Raw genomic sequence first — 21,493 nt, 5'->3', positions numbered from 1 at the left:
TATCTGATTCTGTTAAATAATTGTATGTGGAGTTTTTGTACACTGTTATATTTTTTATTTTATTTTAATATTTTTTTGTTATTGTTGTTTAGTGTATTGACAAAGAAAGCAAACATTTCAGCTTGGAAAATTAGATTAATTAATTATCAAACTAAATTATATTAACTCAATTGTATGTGCCATGAAATACTTATGTAACATTTTAATTTATTACCATTTACATACAGTACAGTATAAAATATTAAAAGTTACAATGTTAAAAATGGTTTCTGTACATAATCAGGAATGCATTTAATTTTCATAAGATAAGCTTTATATCTAGACATTTTATTACAGTGAAATAAACTGACACAAGCAGTCAATTGGCAAATCAAAAGACATCACAATCACTTATAATTATTATTGTCATCACCATCCATGTGTTGTGTAACCATACACAAACTATGCAACTTTTAATACTTCACATGCATTTGCTCTTTAATAAAAACATTGTATGTAACAGTCATGTTAGCAAACTTAACCATGCAAAATCATTCCCAGACAGAGAGGGTTTCTGATTGGCTAAAATAGCGTGGGCCACACCTTTGACTCTTTTTTGCTGTTTAAAAATAGTAGGGCTGACAGGTGTGATTCTCAGGACAAATATTTGAGTGATAAATAAAGATTTCATTTGTTTGTGTCCTATATTAAACCAGATACATTTTTAATTTAAGAAAGAAATGGTGAATTCGCCAAATAATTTTCTAAACCTTCATTATGGAGTGTGTGTATATATAATAATAATAAAAAGGTATCAAAAACATTATGGAAGCTTTTACAGTTGTTTAAGTGTAGATACTGTATATACATTTTAAATTACATATATAAAACATACATCAATCACAAGCAGGTGAGCTCACTCTTAGAACTCACTCTCCTCTATAATCTCCTCCATTGTCTCCCCTAAAGTCATTTCCCCATCACTGCTGGAGAGGCTCTTCGTTGTGTAAAATTCCAGGCCTGTGCTCCGCCCACAAGTCACATCTTCCGCCAATTGGACAGGAACTTGGAGTGCATGTTCCTGGGTGGGGGCGTAGTTTCCTTCCTCATTCGATTCGCTCTGTTCTGTGGTTTGTCTGGGGTTCTTTTGTGAGCACTTCCACAAATATTTTGGGTGTACGTCTGCAAAGCAGTTGTGCACCTCAAAGTGGTTTTTAACAAGAAACACCTGCCACTTCTTCTTCAGCTCAGCCTGGACCTGGAGGATAGTTCACCCAATTTTTTTTTTTTAATTCTGCCATAATTTACTCACATTATGTAGTTCTAAACCCAAATGACTTTCTTAATTCTATGGAAAATCAAAGATGAACTTTTGAAGAAATATCCTGGCTGCTTATTGCCATGCTATAAAAATGAATGGTATGACTTGACATTTATTAGACCAACTAAAAGACAAACAGAATTTCAAATCGATACATTAAATCGATACAATACCTGTTATCACATTCAGTGGCGTCTCTAGGGGGGCCCCATTATCTTAAAATATGTAAACCTGCACTGAAATATTCAATGTAGTGCTTATGCCGCATTATGTGCACATTGTTGTTATAATTAGTATTAAATACATTGTTTATTGCACAGTTCTTATCAGAGGCGGCGGCAGCCGATTTTGCCGGGGCTTCAGCCCCGAATGTTTTGAGTGTAGCCCCGAATGTATTTTGAAAAGTTGACTGACAAATATGAAACCGGACAATAGCCTATGTAAACCTCCGAAATCATAAGTTGCCTTATTTCATTGTGCTTTGGCTTTGCACATACTGCATACAGCCTGTAAAAATAGACATAGGCATAATCTAGCCTATAGAATAAGTTCCTTTGCTGTCGGTAGCCTATGGGCGACTCCGTTTCTTCCTCTCTGTTGAATATGCAGCAGGTAGGGGAGGAGCTGACATCAACTTACTTTACTTAGTGGCGAGTTAACAGCAGTTAGCAGGAAAGACAGCAAAAATGAAGCAAAGAGGCTTCTAAAATTTCCGCAAGAAGTCAGTGGGTAAGAATTCGCATTTCTTTCTGTCCTTAACCTCTAGCCTCGTGGTTAGCGTATCTGCCTCTCACGCTGGAGACCGCGGGTCGAGTCCAGTTTGCAGCATAACTTCTTGTTTATCAGGTGTTATTTTCTCTAAGGATAACCAATAAGCATTAGCATAAAATGTATGTGTGACTTGTTTTGTGATATTAGTTTGTAGTAAATATACACTTTGAGGGTAGCAAAGATGTGCCAGAATCAGGCATGGAAACTGGTAACAATTAATCAGTCACTTTACTTTAGAGAAAGTTAAAAGTGAAACATTTCTTATCCCAATGATCCTAATGAAAGGATTTTGACAGATGAACATGGAGAATTATATACAATTCGATGCCATGGTGTGTCAATGAACTTAGACTAAAGTTATTCATGTATTGCTTTAACTTAGGATCTTATACACCATTTTGACTATTTATGTAAATAAATTTAAATTATTTATATAAAAAAAATTTTTTTACTTCACTTTACTCACTATAATATAACTCTTTTGTGATGACTTTATGGTAATGTACATGAAAATTCAAGAATCATGATAGATCTTAGGGCAATCCCACTGATCTGCTCTTCCAATACATTTAATTCAATGGTATTGGTCCACAATTTGAAATATGTAGCACTTGATGAATTAGTTGTTTGAAGCTGATTTGCAATAAGTTATGTGCTGTATCTGTTCTTTTGCATCACAGATGATTCAGGGAGGAGAGAGGATGTTGAGGATAGTACTACAGTGGAAGATTTAGGAACTGTAGAAACAGGCCCAGCCAGAGCAGAACTCAAAGAATACCCTCTCACCAGCTTTGAACTACAGAGAAGTGGTTGCTAGTATGAAAATAAAATTGTCTGGGCTAAGCCCCGGATGTCCTTCAATGCTGGAAACGCCTCTAGTTCTTATTGCTCTCTGTTTATCTTTTTTTTTTTGGGATGGTGAGACTACTGTTAATTGTGTATAATTTATGAAAATAGGTAAATACATTTTATTACAAGACTGGTTTCATTACTACATTTGATTATTTATACTTTTAAAAGTGGCATTTTATATTTTTGGGAATTTCTTGTATGAGCTTCAGTTAGACATATTGAATTTTACTTGTATTTTTGCGTCCCATGATACGGTGATGAGAGGAGGGAGACGGTTGAATGAATGTTCCTGATAATGAGACGGGAGCTGGCAAAGAAACCATCGCAGCGCTGCATTTGAGCACATAAACTCAAAGAAGACAGCAGCTTGAATAGCCGAATCAGTTGGAAAAAGATGATAAATAATTTCTGTGTAGAAAATAGGCCATACAGAAGAGGTAAGAAGCATTATTAGAGGCAAATGTAAACACAGGCAATAGCCACAAACCCATAGCTGAAGTAGTTTTACCTTGCGGTGTCATAGTTTCCGATTCTTGTATAAAAGGCTCATTACTTATTGAGAAAAGCGATTGAAAGAATGTCAGTCAGTGAGTCTGTTTCCGAATGAACGATCATTTTAAACTGCGCAAGAGCGTTAATTTCTGTGGCTGAATCAATACGTGCAGATCAAATGTGCATTCAAATCCACCTTATTTTTCAGTGAAACTAGGGCGCCGCCTTGAATGTGGACCACTTCTGGTATAAGCCACTTACAGTTATTTTAGCGATACAAAAATACTATATTATGCTGCTTTATATTACAGGCTGGCAATAAACGTCGTCATATTATTATCATTAATTAGGATTTTCATATACTAATTGGTTTTGAGCACATAGAGTTTTACCGTTTATCTCATTTTTCAATTGTTTTATCACACTGTTGCACAGGCAGAATTAATTCAATCAGGCGCTGACAGGACAGTCCTCCTTGCCATCTGACTTGCCTCCACAAACTTTACACAACCAGCAGAGAGCAGAAAGCTGCTAATAAAATGCTGCTTCAACTTTCTTTGCACCAAAACTGTATCTCTATTTAATCTTGGCAAAACAGTAAACGCATTTTTCTCCGTTCTTGTCAGAGAGCATTCTCAATTCCTTAGTGGTGTATAGTAAACAGACACGCAGATCTTGTATTCAGCATGGTTTATGAAACATTGCCTTTGGAAATAAATAAATAAAGGCATCATCGAAGGTTATGCAGGTATGAACAGAGGTTAACGTGGAGAAAAGAAAGACTGCATCGTCACAATCTCAGTAAACAATCTCGGTTTTATTACCATCTCTTCAATACAACAACACACAGCAACAGGTGAATGATTAACTTACTATTTTACTGTAATTGCTGAATTTAGAAAATGATCCGACAATGTCACATAATTCTGCTGTACAACCAGTGCTTGTGTGACAGTTTATAACTCCATATCACTAAATTCTGGTATTATAACCTAATTAATTACACTGCGGTCAATGCCAGTGGAACTTCCCTGAAAATGCAGCCGCTGTTTACTTCTGCATTGCAAAATAAGGTGGATACAGTATAGCAGCAGTGACAATGGTAATTAGGTATTAAGATAGTAAATTATATTAAGGTAGGAAGGTAGTTTATTCTAGAATGTTTTTCTCATCTGTTCATTATAATGCATTCAAATGGCATTTACTGTTAGCCTATCTATTTTCTGCATTTAATTAAATACGAGCCTACTTCTCTTTTCATTGTTGTCTGTCAACCTCAAATATCAATGAATGTGATAATAAAATTTTTTGAAAAATGTGAACAAAAAAATAAAACCTAAAAATAACCATTACAAGTAGTGTATGGTTTTAAAATATAACCTAAAAAGAATTGGTTCCCAAAAATGAACAAAATGGAAACCATGCATTTATTCTATGTAAAGCTGCTCTTTGTTTGTGAAAAGTAGGCATTTTACACAAATAAATGATTGAAAAAACAATTGTTTAACTATAAACATATTATCTGCTAAGTTAAGTTGAATATAAGTTATGACTTTGACTTTACTGATAAGAAAATATAGAAACTGGACCTCTTACAATATTAATTGAATACCACTGTCCTATTTGAACTTGTTTAATTAGGCCTAATCACACACACACACACACACGCGCACACATATTTTTGGTGTGCCACCCTAAAGTTTTTACTGATCCCCTCTGGCCACCCCATAAAAATAATCCTTGATGTGCCACTGATTAAATTTTAGCTAGCCTCCAATCCAAATATTTATTTCAAGAAAGGAAACATCAGTGAACAAATTTGGTACTGATTCCACATTTCTATTTTGCAATACTAATGACTAAATATGTAAATAAGCTGTATTACCAACTAAACTTTTACATGTTTTACGTGCCGTGTTTTACAGTTTGCCGTGGTAAAAATAACATTAGAGGCTTTTTATTGTGCGTTTAATTCACTTTCACACAAATCATGAGTACAGCCGCTGATTATGACTTTATAAACAATTATTTTTCACTCTGTTATGATATCGAAAGACTTTTACTCTTAACACATCATTTAAAATAACACATTTGAATGCTTGTATTACAGACCCACCTACATTTACACACTTATTCCAATGTGATTAGCTTGCACAATAGCTTACATCATGGAGTGTTGGGCATTGGACTCGTGGCATTGGACCGAGACTTGAGCCCACCCAAGCCCGTAAGCTGACACAAGAGACCAAAGTGTTGACACAAAATTATGTGGTTGCTTCAGAAAATGGGCTTGTCATGGTGCATTTGCTTTTTTGAATGGAATCGGTTAGGTTTAGGTGTTGGTTAAGGGTAAGGATGTCTGTTTTGTTTACCTCTCATTTTCTTTAAGGACACTATTGGTTAGGTTTAGGTAAAATATTTAGGTTAGGGTGGTACATTTTACTCATTAAAACCTCCATTTAACATTAACCTTAAAAACATTGTCTTATTATGAAACCATTTCACTTGCTTTGGGCGCCCCCGCTGGACATTTCACTGGGAAACTGCAGTCAAACATTTAATGAAGGTAATAATTTCTTCCACGGTATACAGTGATTTTCCTATGCAAATCATGGCAAATCAGTATGTTTAGGGTTTAGGCAAGGGGTTAGACTTTATGGTAAGGTTTAGGTTTGGTTTAGGGGTTAAACTAAAATTGTGTAACATTGAATCCATTGGTTCATTTATTTCACATACGTTTTTTGTAGTCAATTTTTCCATTGCATAAAATTGTACAATTTCAGACTGATACTGTATGTCTAATGGTCCTGAATTTGATTTAAGAGCTACAATGAAGGGTAAGAATTTTGATGAATAACAGCATACAGTTTGGTCTGATTCTCACAATATCTATCATATGTCTTCTTGAGACATAAAATATAGACCAAGGGAGGAATTTACTAAGAATGAATAGCGACCGATAAATGAAGCACAATCTATGAGCATTATTTGCATATAAAGGAGCTTTGTTTGTGCATAAAGGAATTACAGATACTTAATTTAAAAACTCAAGATGCTGTGCTTTTTCAGCACTAATTGCACCTTCTTAAACTAGATTGCGGGTGGCTGATGAATAAGATGCAGCTTTTTGCACTGAAATACCATGTGTTAAAGTGGCACAACTGTTTAGTGAATTCACACCCAAGAGACTTTACGGACTACTATATGGAAAGACCGGCCAGTATATTCTTTAAAAATTCACCTTTTGAGTTTCACAAAAGAAAGAAAGTCATGCTAGTATGGAATGACATGAGGGTGAATAAATTATGACAGAAGTTCCCTTTTTGGTTTCCAACACTTTCTATAACATTTTAGGGCCATGGTGAGGTACAGGCTTAAAGTAGGCTATGTTCTAGCAGTTAATAACAGTAAATCACTTCCTCACATCACTTCTTTTTCTAAATCATGAAGAATTCATTATATCACAAAAATCTGAGCTCAAGAAACTTACCTCTCCATTAGCAAAGCAGTACAGCACTGCAACTAAAAGACCCTATTGAACAATAAAACTGATGGTTAGAGGCTTTAGGTGAGGTTAATTACAAGCTGACAAGGAAAAATAAGCAGTTTTTCTCACATGGAAAGAGCTCAGGGTCAGTTGGACGAAGTTTCGAGCATAGCGGTTGCTTCCCTCGACCGATTCGTCTATAATTATGGTAAAGACAATCTCATGGACCCCAAGCAGAGGAATCAACACAACTGTTGCTCTGGCTAAACTGTGAGACAGATGCAAACCATGCAAAACTGTTTTTATGTGCAAAAGACTTCGGTAAGTATATCAACAGCTATTTTAGGATAGCAGCAACTTATACCTGTATCTGTAGTCGGTGAACTTCACCTGGTCAGCCTTTAACTTTGAGAGCAAGAGTTTGATGATTTTGAGAAAAATGCAAAAAATGACCTGAAAGCGAAATGAAAAGCTGAGTACATCATCATATCAGGTTTACCCCAAGCAACACATTACTTTTGAGAGATTTGTAGTCAGCACTTTCCATGAATAGGGTTCAATATACCCTATATAGCATCTGAAACTCTCTAGGAAGAATTACAGTCACATTCACTTGTATTGTATGGAAAAAGATGGTAGTAACAGTGAATGGTAACTGGGGCTATTTGTCCCTAACATTCTGTCTAACATCTCCTTTTCTGTTCCACAGAAGAAAGAAAGTCATGCAGGTTTCGAAATGTTCATCATAAACTTCAGGAAATCAAACTAAATACTATGATCTGTTATAAAGATGTGGAACATATCAATAGAGTTTAAATCCATGAAACTCAGTTGATAATAAAAATAAGGGTACATTTATTTGATAAATGTTTGTCCAAAAATGTTGTTAAACGGGTTGAATGGCTGAGCTTTGTGAATGCTATAAAGTGGGACACAGCTAAACATTATATTTTTGGTTATTAAAGTTAGATAATAATTAAAACAGTTGTTATTTATTTTAAATATACTATGAATTTTACAAAAAATAATTGAATATCAATTTAACAGATTATGTCAATATTATGAAATTGTATTTATTGGAAGCAGTCTTGAAGGTTAAGACCAGTGAGGTTGCACTGGCCAAGTGCCAAACTATTTACTTAAATATGTAATTTTATACTAATTCAAACATATCGAATAGTTTTACAATAACAAAAAAGTGGTGTGCCATTGTATGCTTTCAAATAAGTAATAGGACACCAAAGTGTACCCTATACATGCAAAGTGCTTGTACAGAGTCAGTACTGATACAGAATGACTGATATGATACATTGTAATGTCCATATCCCTTTTACTGATCCCTATCATGACTGCTTGTGACCAGCATGGGACATGGTGACAGCACGAGGAGAGGCTCCATTTTTTAGAGGAAATTGCTGTGAAATTGTCATTAAACTGTGGCAGCAGAACATATGTTAATGAGGGTTGCTCTAGTGAACCAAGTAACCCTGCTTTTTTCCTTCCACAGTTTTTATTCCGGAAATGTGTCACCAAGAGAAAACAAGAGTTATTTCAAATAATATAAAATTAACAAGGCGTCATACTCACAATCACTGATAATGTTATTGGACCTCTGATTATCCACCAGATCCATCTGATGTTAATCGACCAACAGCTTTAGAAAAAGGAGATCTTGTTATAAATTAATATTTAACAAAAATGAATGACACTAACAAAGTTGTAACACTTTATTTTAAGCATGTGCATACAGTATAATGCAATATAAAGGTATTCTTAAAGGAATATTCCAGGTTCAATACAAGTTAAGCTCATTAAACAACATTTGTAGCATTATGTTAATTATCACTAAAAATAAATAAATAAATTCCACTTGTTCCTTGTTTATGAAAAATACAAATACAAGATATCGGTTATAGTAAGGGTATTACAATGTAAGTGAATGGGGTCAGTCCATAAATGCTAATATACATATATAGTTCATTTTCGTGTAATAAAATTATTGACTAAACTTATCTGTTTTATATCAATGTTTATGGACTGGCCTCATTTATTTCCATTGTAAGTGCATTATTGCAACTGTGTATTTTTCTTTAAAAAAACAAACAAAACCGATGCATAGGTAGCTGTAATAACTTGCCACGCATTATAGCCTGCCACACCTCCACCAGTGCCATCAGCCCAGCTGCTGGGTCATCAGCCGGGAGCCATCTATCTTCAGTGTTTCACCCCATTAATCCCGTAACATCTCCTGGTGGTGGGGCAGTGGTCAGGGAAGTCTCCCTGCCACCCCACGCAGCTGGACACCGGATCCCCTCCAACTCCTATCATCCTTGCCTTCCCATCCAGACATCCTTCACGAAATACTTGCAACCGGGGTTCTACGTGTCATAATACCTTCGACACCATACGCGCCAGCCCGTTGGCCAACTGGCACAGAAATGCGTACTCAGTGCCCTAATGGCACTGGCACCGTATCTCTCCGTAACTCAGTGCCATCGGTTCCGTATGGCTTACTACCTCACCAAGGTTCCCTATTCCTCAATTTCCTACTTCTAAAACCCCCACTTTTTGTCCTTCCTTCTTAACCATGGCCAGAAACTCCCTTTCTCAGCTTCCTCTGCCAATTCCTTCAAACACTTTTTTGAAGCTGCTCCTATGATGCCAATGTCTCTAAAAAGGTGCTGCATTGATGTTCCCATAAATCCTCAGCACCCAACCTCCACAGGGTAGGTGGCAGTCCTCCATCCATTTTCCCTGCACTCTATGGCCTGATCAGCATGATATAAATTAAGTCTAAATAAATTAAGTCTAAATTATTTTTTGTGGAATTCAACATTATTCCTCAAAAGCTGTCAATTGAGCTTGACCTGTGTTGAACCTAAAATTATTTCTCTAATGCATTACATTTGCATTCATAGTGCCTTATTATAGAATTTATAATCTTTTGTATGTTCTTATTAATAATTGTAACCACTATTATAATACATTATAACAATTACATATTCATAGTCATAGTCATACTTTTAAACAACATGATACATTATTTATAACACATGATAAACACCCAATTTACTGCATTATACAGTATCATGTATTATAATGCATTATATAAAAAACTTTATAGACCTCACACAATAAATGTAGCATATTACATGCAAAAGAGCACTTACCCTTCATTTTCATACAAAGCTTTGACTACTGTCCAGGGAATCAAATACAATAATGGAGTGCCTGTATGATTTTTGAATAAGGTTGGAAAATAAATTAATATATAGATATATAGATATATATGTGTTTTTATATATATAGTGATTATTTAGTTAACAGAAAAACATGGAGAAATTGTAATCAAATAGTGTATGTAATAAGAATGGGCCCCACCCCATCCAATAATCATGTATCTCTTCAGAAGTCTAGTCCTGGCCAGCACTGCAGTAAACAGAAGGGTGTGCAGGAATACTGCCTCCACCAAAAGCCAAAAGTAATTACACCCCACAAAATATTCCATGGACACCTTTGAGGCCTTGCAGATCACAGAAATCTGGAAGGTTATCAAATATATATTACACATGTATTTTTTTCTTTTCATTTCTTTTTCTTTTTTGATGCACAATAAAAGTAGCTTCTGAATAAGACAACATGGAATTAGAGTAATTATACATGCAGAGATGTGATTCCTTGATATAATTCCACAAAAATAAATGTAAAGATAAATGAATGATTCTGTACCACAGAGTTTGTGTAGCTGTTCCATCCATTTTCATCACTGGGCAGGTTAGAATACATAATCTGTAATATGATCTCTTTGGTTATTACTGCCGTTGCTCTAAATATGAATGATACAAAGAGGTTCATGTGGATATAATTCCTCATACAGTGAAGCTTCCTGGAACAACAGGTAAAAAATAATTCATTGTTTGGTTTGAGAAGTAAAATGAGCAAATTAGGTATTTCGAGCCAGCTCTGGGCTGGGACAAAAATAAATGACCCTATAGAAATGAATCTACTGTATTTGATCAGTGAAAACAGTGAGAAGGTGCTCTGGAGTCGGTTTGGAAATGTACACATGAAGATGAATTCAATTATGTAAGTACATTAACTGTAATAGAGAACATTGGTTAAATGTCAAATAAACATGGCATATAGAAGTGATTATTCAGAGAATGACAACATTCCAAGTCCTTCAACGGCTTGTCATCAACATGACTGATAGTATAGTGCATAGTTTTTCAAGTAGTCTTGTAGATACATTCTTAAAGGGATAGTTCACCCAGTATTTACTCAACCTCATGCCATCCCAAACCCATAAGACTTTCTTTCATCCATGGAATGCAAGGATAATTTTAAAGAATGTTGTCACTGCTCTTTTTTCCGTAAAATGAAAGTGAATTGTGACTGAGGCTAACATTCTGCCATATATCACCTCTTATGTTCCAGAAAGAAATACATACAGGTTCGAAAGACATAATTACAATTTTTGGGTGAACTAACCATGACCCTGCAGGACTCCACTCACCTCAAAAGACTCATTATCAGGACAGCCAAGGAAAGGGAAGAAAAAGACAGTGAATATCCTACTATGGACAGGACCCTCAACACAGACTGCCGGAATACTTCGTCTTCCTGTGTATGCAGAATTCCACTGTAAAAAATATTACTATGATGGTGGCCATAGTTTAATGTGAGGCAACAGTATTCACCTCAGACTTGAAAAAATGAGGGTGTTCACACTCAGACTGATTTCTCCATTCACTGTTGGAGTTCTCCTCAGTTTTCCAGGTCCCATTCATTGTGCATTCCTTGTACACATGTCCAGAATTACCTGGAATGACAAGACCACTAAAAAAATTTGGTGAGTCTTATTAAACAACAATGTTTAAAATGTCTTGGAATTTCATCTGGAAATGTATTTGTTGACATAGAACTGGTAATTATTTGTATGACCAAGAATCAATATTAATGTCAATGATTATTATCAGGTCACATGGCTTATTTTGGCTTATGAAAGGAACGTTTATGATTCTCTGCATTCACAGGACCATCGTAACAATGGTAACTCACCACAATAAATGTTTAAAAATACAAACTTTCAATATCATTATACAACTCAGTACATCTTTAAGAGGAAAAAATGTGGATAAAACAGAAGAAAATAATTGACCTTCTCTGATCCATGGTAAATAGGATGGACAAGGTACAGATACTATTCCAGGAGATGAATGTGGCCAACAGGCAAAAACATCAAATGATCCATTGCAGAATATTCCTATGGAGTGATTTGTTCAAGGAATAAATATAGTGACTTAGTGACGTTAAGCTTATTTATTGAATAAACTTTATATTTTACTCACCAGTTCCAGTAGGGATAGCTGATTTCAGAATTTGGGTGCAATTCTCTTGATATTCAGCACGTTTGTAGATCAACTCGTCTAGCACGGAGCTCATGACCTTTACAAACACGATAAAAACATGGCATTTGCATGCTGATTATGTATGGATTATGTGCTGTAAACTTGAAACCAACTGACAGAATTTCACTTTATGAAATTATTAACTGTAGAACATTTATAAAGAAAATGTTTTGAACACAAGATGGCAGTATTTATGAGAGAGTTGGCCAAGGGACAGAATCTACTTTATGTAGTACTTTTAAACATATTATCCTACCTTTTAAGCAACAACTTACCAAGCTATACCAAAATGTATACAAAACATTACGTTTTTAGTTTGACTCAAATTTAAATAGTTTTATCATTACATAATTATAATATTTAAGAGCCATGTGTGCAAATGATCTGGGCAGAGGTGGACAAAGAACACAACTCCATTACTTGAGTGAAAGTACAGATACTACTGGTCAAATATTACTTCATTACAAGTGAAAGTTGTAAAGACAGATTTTTACTTTAGTAAAAGTACAGAAGTACTTGGTTTTAAAAGTACTTTTGTGTCAAAAATGAATTACATTTTTCATGTCAATGCATTGTTTTATTATTGTTGCATTGTTTTATGTAATACTTACAATACCTTATGCCTCTGATGCAACCTACTGAATACACTGACTAGGTTGTAGTATCTGTGGAATAAAGAGCTTTTAGGATGTTACAAAACCTATAGAAATAAAACACCTGAATTGAAAAAAAAGAATCATAATCATCTTCATTTTTTTATTTAACACTCCCAATAAAGCAGCATGGTAGAGTTCTCACACAGCTCTGGCAGTGTGCACACATCTATGTGTATACATTAATCAAGCGGACAGTGAAATTGCTGTAGATACAGACATGACCACACCCATTGGCTGTAAGTCCAAGACTAGAAAAGACTGTTTGTGAAGCTGTTTCATACCTATAAATGATAACTGCTTTCTCTGGCTCAGCGGCAGCACCAACGCAGATTTAAATGTTCCGGTATGTTTTTTGTCAAAGGTTTAATAAACGGCAAATCGTTATCATTTAGGAAAGAGCTTGTGTGGGTGTTTCAATCGAGATCGCAATCTTTTTATGATTTAATCTATACATAACTATAGTAATTATGCAAGGTAACAACAACAACAAAAAACTATAAAAGTTAAAAGATATTAACTTATTTAACTTTTAAGCTCATTTACATTTGAATTCACACTTTTGCATGCTAACTAACATCATTGTCGAACCTTACCTAGCGGTGTATCCACAAGGTTATGGCAACTTGGTGGGAAAATCCATAACAAATAATTTGACCGACCATACTTCATACTGAAACTTTAGCTCTAAAGCACAGATATGCTTCCGCAGGTTGGACGGCGAGTTTTTTAAGGTTGTGATATGGTTTGTTTTAGGCCAAGAAAACATTTCAAACTAAATTAATCTTGAACATTTTCAGAAAACTGAAACATATATGAGAAGTATGGCCATGGGTGCATGCACTGCGCCGAGGAACGCCGTCTTCCATTTTGACAACTGATCAGTGTTCCAAAAATGCTGGTAAATCATTGCACGTGACCCTACAAGAGTGATAATTGATAGGTTGTCTGTCACCTGCAAAAAAACAATCACGTTTTAGAGAAGCTGCTACATAGTAACAACTTTCTACTCGAGGACTTGATAGAAATGTAGTGGAGTGAAAAGTACGATATTTGTCTTTCAAATGTAGTGAAGTTAAAGTCAAAAGTTTCCAGAAAAAATTATACTCAAGTACACTTTTTGAGTATCTGTACTTTACTTAAGAACAGTACTCAAGTAAATTTATTTTGTTACTATCCACTTCTGGATCTGGGGTGCTATAAACACATTTTTATTTCTGCTACAATGAACAAATACATATTTAAATTCCTCCTTTTTAAAACAGCAGCTTTTCAATGTTTCTGTCAGTTTAGTACAGGATTGTTAAGTGTATAGGAACATCACAAATACAATATTTATCAAAGTTAACAGCAGATACACTCTTTATAATGTGCTTGATATTGATGCTTCTGTGCTATTTAAATGCATATTTAAATTCCATACAACATGAAGTATAAAAACACTCTTAGAATATGTACCATGGTTTTACGATAAAAACACTACAGTAACTATGGTAATTGATGGAAATATTTATACGAAATAATCTATAATAAGAGTTTTTTTTATTAGCATTTACTGTATTTACTGTGTTTCTAAATGTGTTAAAGCTATATTTTGTTTTTATTTGTAAAACAAATAGAAACCAGTTCTCTTACAACTCAATACACTTGACATTGCGTTCTGATATTACATGTGGGAGTGTCCTTCTAAATGATCTAGTTGAAACCCTTCTACAATAATGGCAATATTCTAATATTGGCTATGGTGTTTGAGCCCCGCCCTTTTAGGCGCTAAGCTGTCCGCTATGAAAGCAGGCGCTTAAACACCATTCCTCAGAATTTTCTTCCTTCAAGACAACAATTCATCTCTCATCTAGAAGCCCTCTACTAATACGCCGCCGACTACACGAGTCATCGAATGGGATCTTCACGGCAACAAGAAGACTCTCTGCTCCCCTGCAGTGCTCTGGCAAACATCACTCCACCTTGCCGCATGACACTTCGCTGGTGAACAGGCCGATATATATATATATATATATATATATATATATATATATATATATATATATATAAAAGAGTCACTTACATGTTCATATCTTTTTAAAGATGTCGTTCCGTAAGTGTTCCTTGTGCGAGAGGCACATCCCACCGTCAGATCAGCATGAGAGCTGCAATCACTTTGAAGACCTTGTCCATCCACAGTCAGCTCTCGAGGAGACAGACTGCCCTCTCTGCGAGGGCATAAGTCTCAAGACACTTCGATCGCGAATTGACCTCGTTCTGAGGGACGATTCAGCCTCCCTTCTGTGACACCTGAGGGATCACACAAGGAGGCACAGCAGGACCGCGAGGTGGACCTCGTGCCGGCACATGCCCCCAAGCCCCTCAATCTCCATGTAAAGTATCTTCGCCAAAACATCATGAGCGTGATGAGCTGCGGCCCTCTGCAGGAGTGCACGGCCTCGTCTCATTTGACGGTTCTGACGCTGGGTCATGTCTCTCGCTGCATCAGGCGAGTGGTCAGTGAATGACGCTGCCACCCCTTCCTCCAGTGAGGGCGAGGAGCGTGCTTGCACCACTAAAAAGGAGATACTTTGCGTCCTTTCAAGGGCCTTTGAAGAGCTTGATCTCGTGTGGCCTCTTCAGCAGCTCTGTGGATACATTTGTGGAACGTTTCATCGGAACACAGCAACACTCAATCTATGAGACACTTTATGCCAACATAATACATATTAATACATCACAGCCGTTTTCGAGCCAGCGCCCGGTTAAAAGCCCTATGTGATACTGGGTGAATGGAGACTTCATCCTCAGACTGTCCTAAGGATTTGGGAAATATTCGGCAAAGTGGAAATCACTCGATGTTTCCCCTCTGGTACTCGAAGTCCCAAACCCCACTGAGAGCTGACACAATGGCCCACAAATGGCCTTTGGAAATATGCATTTCCCCCAGTCTGCCTCCTTCAGTCTGTCATATGCAAATTCAAAGAGGATAAGGAAGCGATTCTATTGGTTTTGCCAAAATGGCCTAATCAGTCATGGTTTCTGGAAATGACAGAGATTTTGGATGGTTTTCCAATTGAAATACTGCTGAGGAGGGATCTCCTCTCTCATGCGCAAGGCACAATCTAGTATCCTTTGTCCAAGCTGTGGAACCTGCATGTGTGGCCCTGATGCATTCAGTTATGAACTTAAATTTTCAGGCCAGAGCACTGTCCACAAGATGCCTCTACATGCTAAAATGGAATGTGTGATTGGTGTCTTTCACATGGTAAAGACACAGTGAACTGCCCCATACCTGAAATTCTCATATTTCTTCAAGAGCAATTAAACGCAGGACTCACTCCATCAATGCTCAAAGCTTATGGGGCGACTATATGTGTATATCACACACCTGAAGCCGGCACCACAATAAGCATACATGATTTAATCCTAAAGTTCCTTAAAGGAGAAAGACAGTTAAATACACCTCAGCCAGCTACAGTCCGGACTTGGGACCTAACTTTGGTCCTAAAAGTGCTCGCAGGGCCCCCCTCCCTTTCGCGTGCTCTCTATTAAGTCTCTGTCCTCTGTAAAACGGGTCGGTGATTTACATGCACTATCAATCGTTAATTAATGTCTAGATTTTGTTCCCGGACTTTTAAAAGCCACTGTCAAACCCAGAAAAGGCTATGTGCCTAAGATTCTATCCACCCCCTTCAGAGCGCAGGTGGTTCACCTTAAAGACTTCTTCCCTCCTCCATTTAATTGGTATGAGGAGCAATCCTAGCATTTGTTATGCCCTGTGCGGGTGCTACGTACAAATGTTGAGCGCACACTGCAGTTAATACTGTCTGATTAGTTCTTTGTGTGCTGTGGAGGATGCATGAAAGGAATGTCCATCTCCAAGCAAAAACTTTCTCACTGGATCGTTGATGCAATTGCCCTGGCTTATGAGTTGCAGGGTAAGATTTGCCCAATTAGTGTTAAAGCACACTCAGCTAGAGGCATGGCCTCCTCATGGGCATGGACGAATGGTGTGTCTTACGAGACATGTTTTGCATTCTTCTCAAAACACATTCGCAAGGTTTTACAACCTAACATGGACAGAGATATTTGACAGTAAATAAATCTCAAATTCTGTATTATGTTTAAAAGAATTATGGGGTGGAAATGACATAAATAAATACTTATGATATAAATATAAAAAATGTGGTAATGCTTTAGATTGCAGCCTGCAATTTACAGCGTAAGTACACAGAATTTACAGCATACCTTTTTGTAATAATAGTGTACCTATAATTTACTTAGTCGGTATAAGGGAACAATATGCATCATTTGGGGAATAAAGGAAAATTACAAAAAAATGTATAGTGTAAGTATTTTATAACTAAAGAGTAACTATTCTAATATTACGTGGTATGTATGACCTACTATGCTAAACAACAATCTTATGTTTGCGAGCAATTTAGCAAGAACATACACTTCGTACCTTTTTGTAATAATAAATAGGTATTATATTATTATATATCTTTATCTATCTATCTATCTATCTATCTATCTATCTATCTATCTATCTATCTATCTATCTATCTATCTATCTATCTATCTATCTATCTATTTTTTTTTTTAACCATGAGGTACATGTTCTATTATTACAGGATACATGATGGAGATTACTGAAAAATAAAATCTAGGGAAATGAGTTAATGAGTTTCTGCTATGATTTTATTTCGAATTTTCAATGTAGGCTACTTACATTATGAATACTGTCCACTAAATTCTGATGTTGCAAAATAAATTATTTGGTTACTGTGTAAATATACCATGATTATGTCTTGTTACAGTGTAAGTCCAACTTGTTGCCCCCTTTTTTCATGTAGTTTTAGGGTAAGTGCAACATGTGTGGGCTGTAAATTGAAGAGGTGCTTGTTACCCCCTCGTTACATGTAGTTACAGGTAACTCATGTATCCTGTAATAATAGAGTATGTACCCCATAGTTAAAAAAAATACCTACAGTAGCCTTTATGTGTAGGTACATTATTATTATAAAAAGGTATGCTGTGTATGTTCTTGCTTAATTGCTTTCAATGTTAGATTGTTGTTTAGCATAGTATAAGGTCATATACCACATAATATTAGAATAGTTACCCCATAGTTATAAAATACTTTAATATATAATTATTTGTAATTTTCCAGGTTGTTACCCCTTTATTTCCCAAACTTTGCATATTGTTTTCTTATACTACAAGTACGTACTGTGTAGTTACACTAATAATACAATAAAGGTACGCAGTAAATTCGGTGAACTTACACTGTAAATTGCGGGCTGTAATCTAAAGCATTACCAAAAATGTACATCTTTTATACAGACTCTTTTGTCTTGCTAAGGCTAATTTCATAGCTAACATTTTGTGGACCCTGAATAAAAAAATAAAATAAAAAAATACTTTTTCTACAAACATAACTTGTCTCATATTTCATCTCAAGCATACTCTTTACTGACACTTTTGTTGACTTAATTAACAAGCATACTAACTTTTCAAAAAAAATATTTGGGACAATATTGATAGAAATAATTTTCATACAATAAAACTTAAAGTGGTTTATGTTTATTTCACTCTTTGTTTAGATTATCATAGTTTTAAACATGTAATGAGATAATAATATAACATTTAATAATTGAAGATTACTATTAAAAGTCTATGCTTGGTACTTGTTTAAAACAGTCAAATCTATACATAAAAGGCATTTGAAAATGTAAAATATAAATACCAAAATATAAATGATAGAGGCATGGTAAAATATTTCCTGGTCAGTTTTAAAGTGACCATGTAACTGAATTTTTTATTTAAATAAAAATCAACCCCTGGGACATGAAAGTGTCCGAAGTTGAAGAAACACCCATATGCTTGTTTTTAAAACAGATGTTCCAAATAGAATCACATATTTTTTTGTTTTCCTAGCGATGTATTTCTTCTATGAAGACTTTAAAAACTCATCTTATTTTATTATGTTGTTTAAATCTTTATTAAGTTACTTAATTCATAAACTAACTATGTTTTGCTCAACAGCTAAATTGTATGTATAAAGTAAAAAATAAAATAGCTATTGGACATATCAACATTTGAACTGAATTTTTTGTAAGTACAATTCAGACTGCCTTGAGTTCTACTGTATGTGCAAAAGTCATTCACTCTTACCTGTGTTGTGTAGACTACCACAAAAATCCCACAATGCAGAATGCCCCTGTCCGCAAGCCTTCTCCCTGTCCAGGGTGCAAGCACTGTGAACATGGCTCAGTGTTCACCTGCCTGTGAGGCGAAAAGAGCTCCACGACTTCATGCCACCTAACCCACTGTCACTCATAGAGGTTATCTGGCCTTACGTTCAATTTCCTGTTTATTATACAATGTGAATGATCTGGACATGGAGGACCTCTAGCAGAACTGGTGATGTTGGTAAGACAGGGACCCTCAGATTAATGGGAGTTCCCAGACTCCATTCTTTCTGGTTGCCAAATCTTCGAATGAGAATGTCTGTGTTGTTTCACTCACTCCTGCCTCACTCCTGGCCCTCCCCAGCCAATCTTGAGAAGGCAAGAGATCTTCAGGCATGGAACTTTGTAGATACAGGAGAAAAGCGCTTTCAAAAAGAAAGCATCTAAAAATCACTGACACAAAGCCTTTGTTTAAAATAACTTTGTCATTTCAATCACACTAGCTGAGCTGTTTTATCAATAGTTTAATCCATATTATTGGAGAATCAAAATTAACTAATAATAATAATAGTAATAATAATAATAATAATAATATAAAGTCACTTTAAAAAAATAAACAAATAAATACATCTGTTTTACTGAGTGTTTCTTCAACCTTGTGTACTTTTGTGTCCCAGGGGTTTATTTTTATTCAAACAAACAGATTTAAACATTTTCTTTGTGTTATTAGTTGTGCTATTTCTATAATAATAATAATAATAATAATAATCTATATTTATATTATAAATATCATAATAAATGTAATATGTAGAATAGTAATGAAGGGAAAAATTATTTGTTTCCTTAACACAAAAAATGTATTGTTTTTTCTAGACACCAAAGGGAGACTTTCACTTAAAGTTAAAGATTTCAATATGAACTCAAACATCTCTATATACTTATACTTATCAAGGACTTTGTCCTTTGTTTTTCTGTATTTAGTTTTTAGTATTTAATTAAGTATTTTACGAGAAAAAACTAAGACATTTATTAAAATAAAAAAATTATCAATTAAATGTTATTGTAGAAAAAGCAAGATCAAAGAACAAATGATTTAAAACAATAAAGCTTTAACTAAAAATTATACCAAATCAAAGCTGGAGGATTATGGTGTCTATTGCTTTTTCTCAAATTATTGCAACTAATGTCACAACAAATTAATACCATGAGCCACCCTTCATATATTAGCCTTTTGGTCAGTTCCTCAAATTAAATGCTATTATTTATCTGAAATTGAAATAAAAAATGCATTTATGCTGTGTTCTGATAAAGTTCAGCTAAATTTTTAATGAACTTTCAAATGTTCTTTGTTTTAACAAATGCCTCAAACTGACACTGAGTTGAATTCGAAACTTCGTGTACCAGTCATTTTACAAATAGAAATAAAATAAATAAATAAGTAAACACCATCTCTTCTGTTTCACTAGAGAAATGATTTGACCTTTTCTTGTACTGCAGCCTTGGAAATATATTAGAAATACCTTTCACACTAGACCTTTTGCAAATTCAGAAGAGGGACAGCAACATGTGAGAACTTCACTTGTTAGGTTAACTGCTGTAATGATTCATTAAAAGCTTTTAAAATTGTGTGCTAATAAAGACAATAGTTTAATGCCCTTCATTCAGGAAGGCAATTATGATGCATTAACAAAATGGAAATGAATTGACTGGCATGAGTGCTTACTGGAATAAAACAACAGTTCTCTTATGAGAGGTTCTCTCGTATTGCGTAAGCTAGCTTACGCTACGGGAAAGATTCATCTTTTCTGAGATATTGAAACCAAAAAATTATCCTTAATTTTGTATCCATTGTCAACGCAGTGCAGCAACTTCATACCTTGAGCGGGCTAGCTAGCGAGCTCATAGGTTGCTCTGCGGCAACTGCTGCAGCCTATAGATGAACTTGAGTGAACTTGCCTCCAATGACAGGCGCCCGCGCCGTCACTTCATCAAAGCCCGCCAAAATGGGTGTGGCTAGAGTGCATATAAGCGTAAGTTCGTAGGCTGGAACCCTGATTTTCATCTATTCAGCGAAGCTCTTCGCATCTCTGAACTGCAGAAGCCGCGTCGCCGTTCGAGGGGCATCTAGCAAGCTTGGACAGTGCTCGAAGAAGCCGGCCGTCTTCGCCACCTTCAGCCATCCTGCGAGCTACGCCATCCGGCGACGTATCCTTTTTAGAGCAAGAAAGTTCCTCAGCGAACTTCACAAAAAGAGCAACGAGTGTCTTTTTTAAGATGCCTCACACCACCTGCGCCTCATGCCGCGCCCCTCTCAGCGCCGGAGACCGCCACCTCATCTGCGCTCTCTG

At 35.7% G+C, this 21,493-nt stretch overlaps 1 protein-coding gene across 2 annotated transcripts; it reads right to left on the bottom strand.

Moving 5' to 3' along the window:
* Nucleotides 1-220: 220 nt before the first annotated feature.
* On the bottom strand, nt 221-19,425 carry LOC127626539 (glucagon-like peptide 2 receptor). 2 transcript variants are annotated; one of them, XM_052102413.1, is made up of 13 exons: nt 19,129-19,425; nt 12,254-12,350; nt 12,064-12,168; nt 11,603-11,724; nt 11,419-11,525; nt 10,632-10,788; nt 10,284-10,443; nt 10,073-10,133; nt 8,490-8,556; nt 7,267-7,355; nt 7,032-7,170; nt 6,906-6,947; nt 221-1,237 (listed from the first exon to the last, which is right to left on the bottom strand). In XM_052102413.1, exons 1-13 carry the CDS (start codon nt 19,219-19,221, stop codon nt 902-904), a joined length of 1,575 nt encoding a protein of 524 aa, XP_051958373.1. In that variant the 5' UTR covers nt 19,222-19,425; the 3' UTR covers nt 221-901. The 2 variants fall into 2 exon arrangements, with proteins under 2 accessions (XP_051958373.1, XP_051958374.1); XM_052102414.1 differs by having other exon boundaries at nt 10,632-10,728.
* Nucleotides 19,426-21,493: the final 2,068 nt, after the last annotated feature.

Source organism: Xyrauchen texanus, chromosome 33 (genome assembly GCF_025860055.1).
Source record: "Xyrauchen texanus isolate HMW12.3.18 chromosome 33, RBS_HiC_50CHRs, whole genome shotgun sequence".
Classification (NCBI taxonomy): Eukaryota; Metazoa; Chordata; class Actinopteri; order Cypriniformes; family Catostomidae; genus Xyrauchen; species Xyrauchen texanus.
The sequence above is the reverse complement of the archived record's forward strand: the minus strand, read 5'-3'. Positions and strand labels throughout refer to the sequence as shown.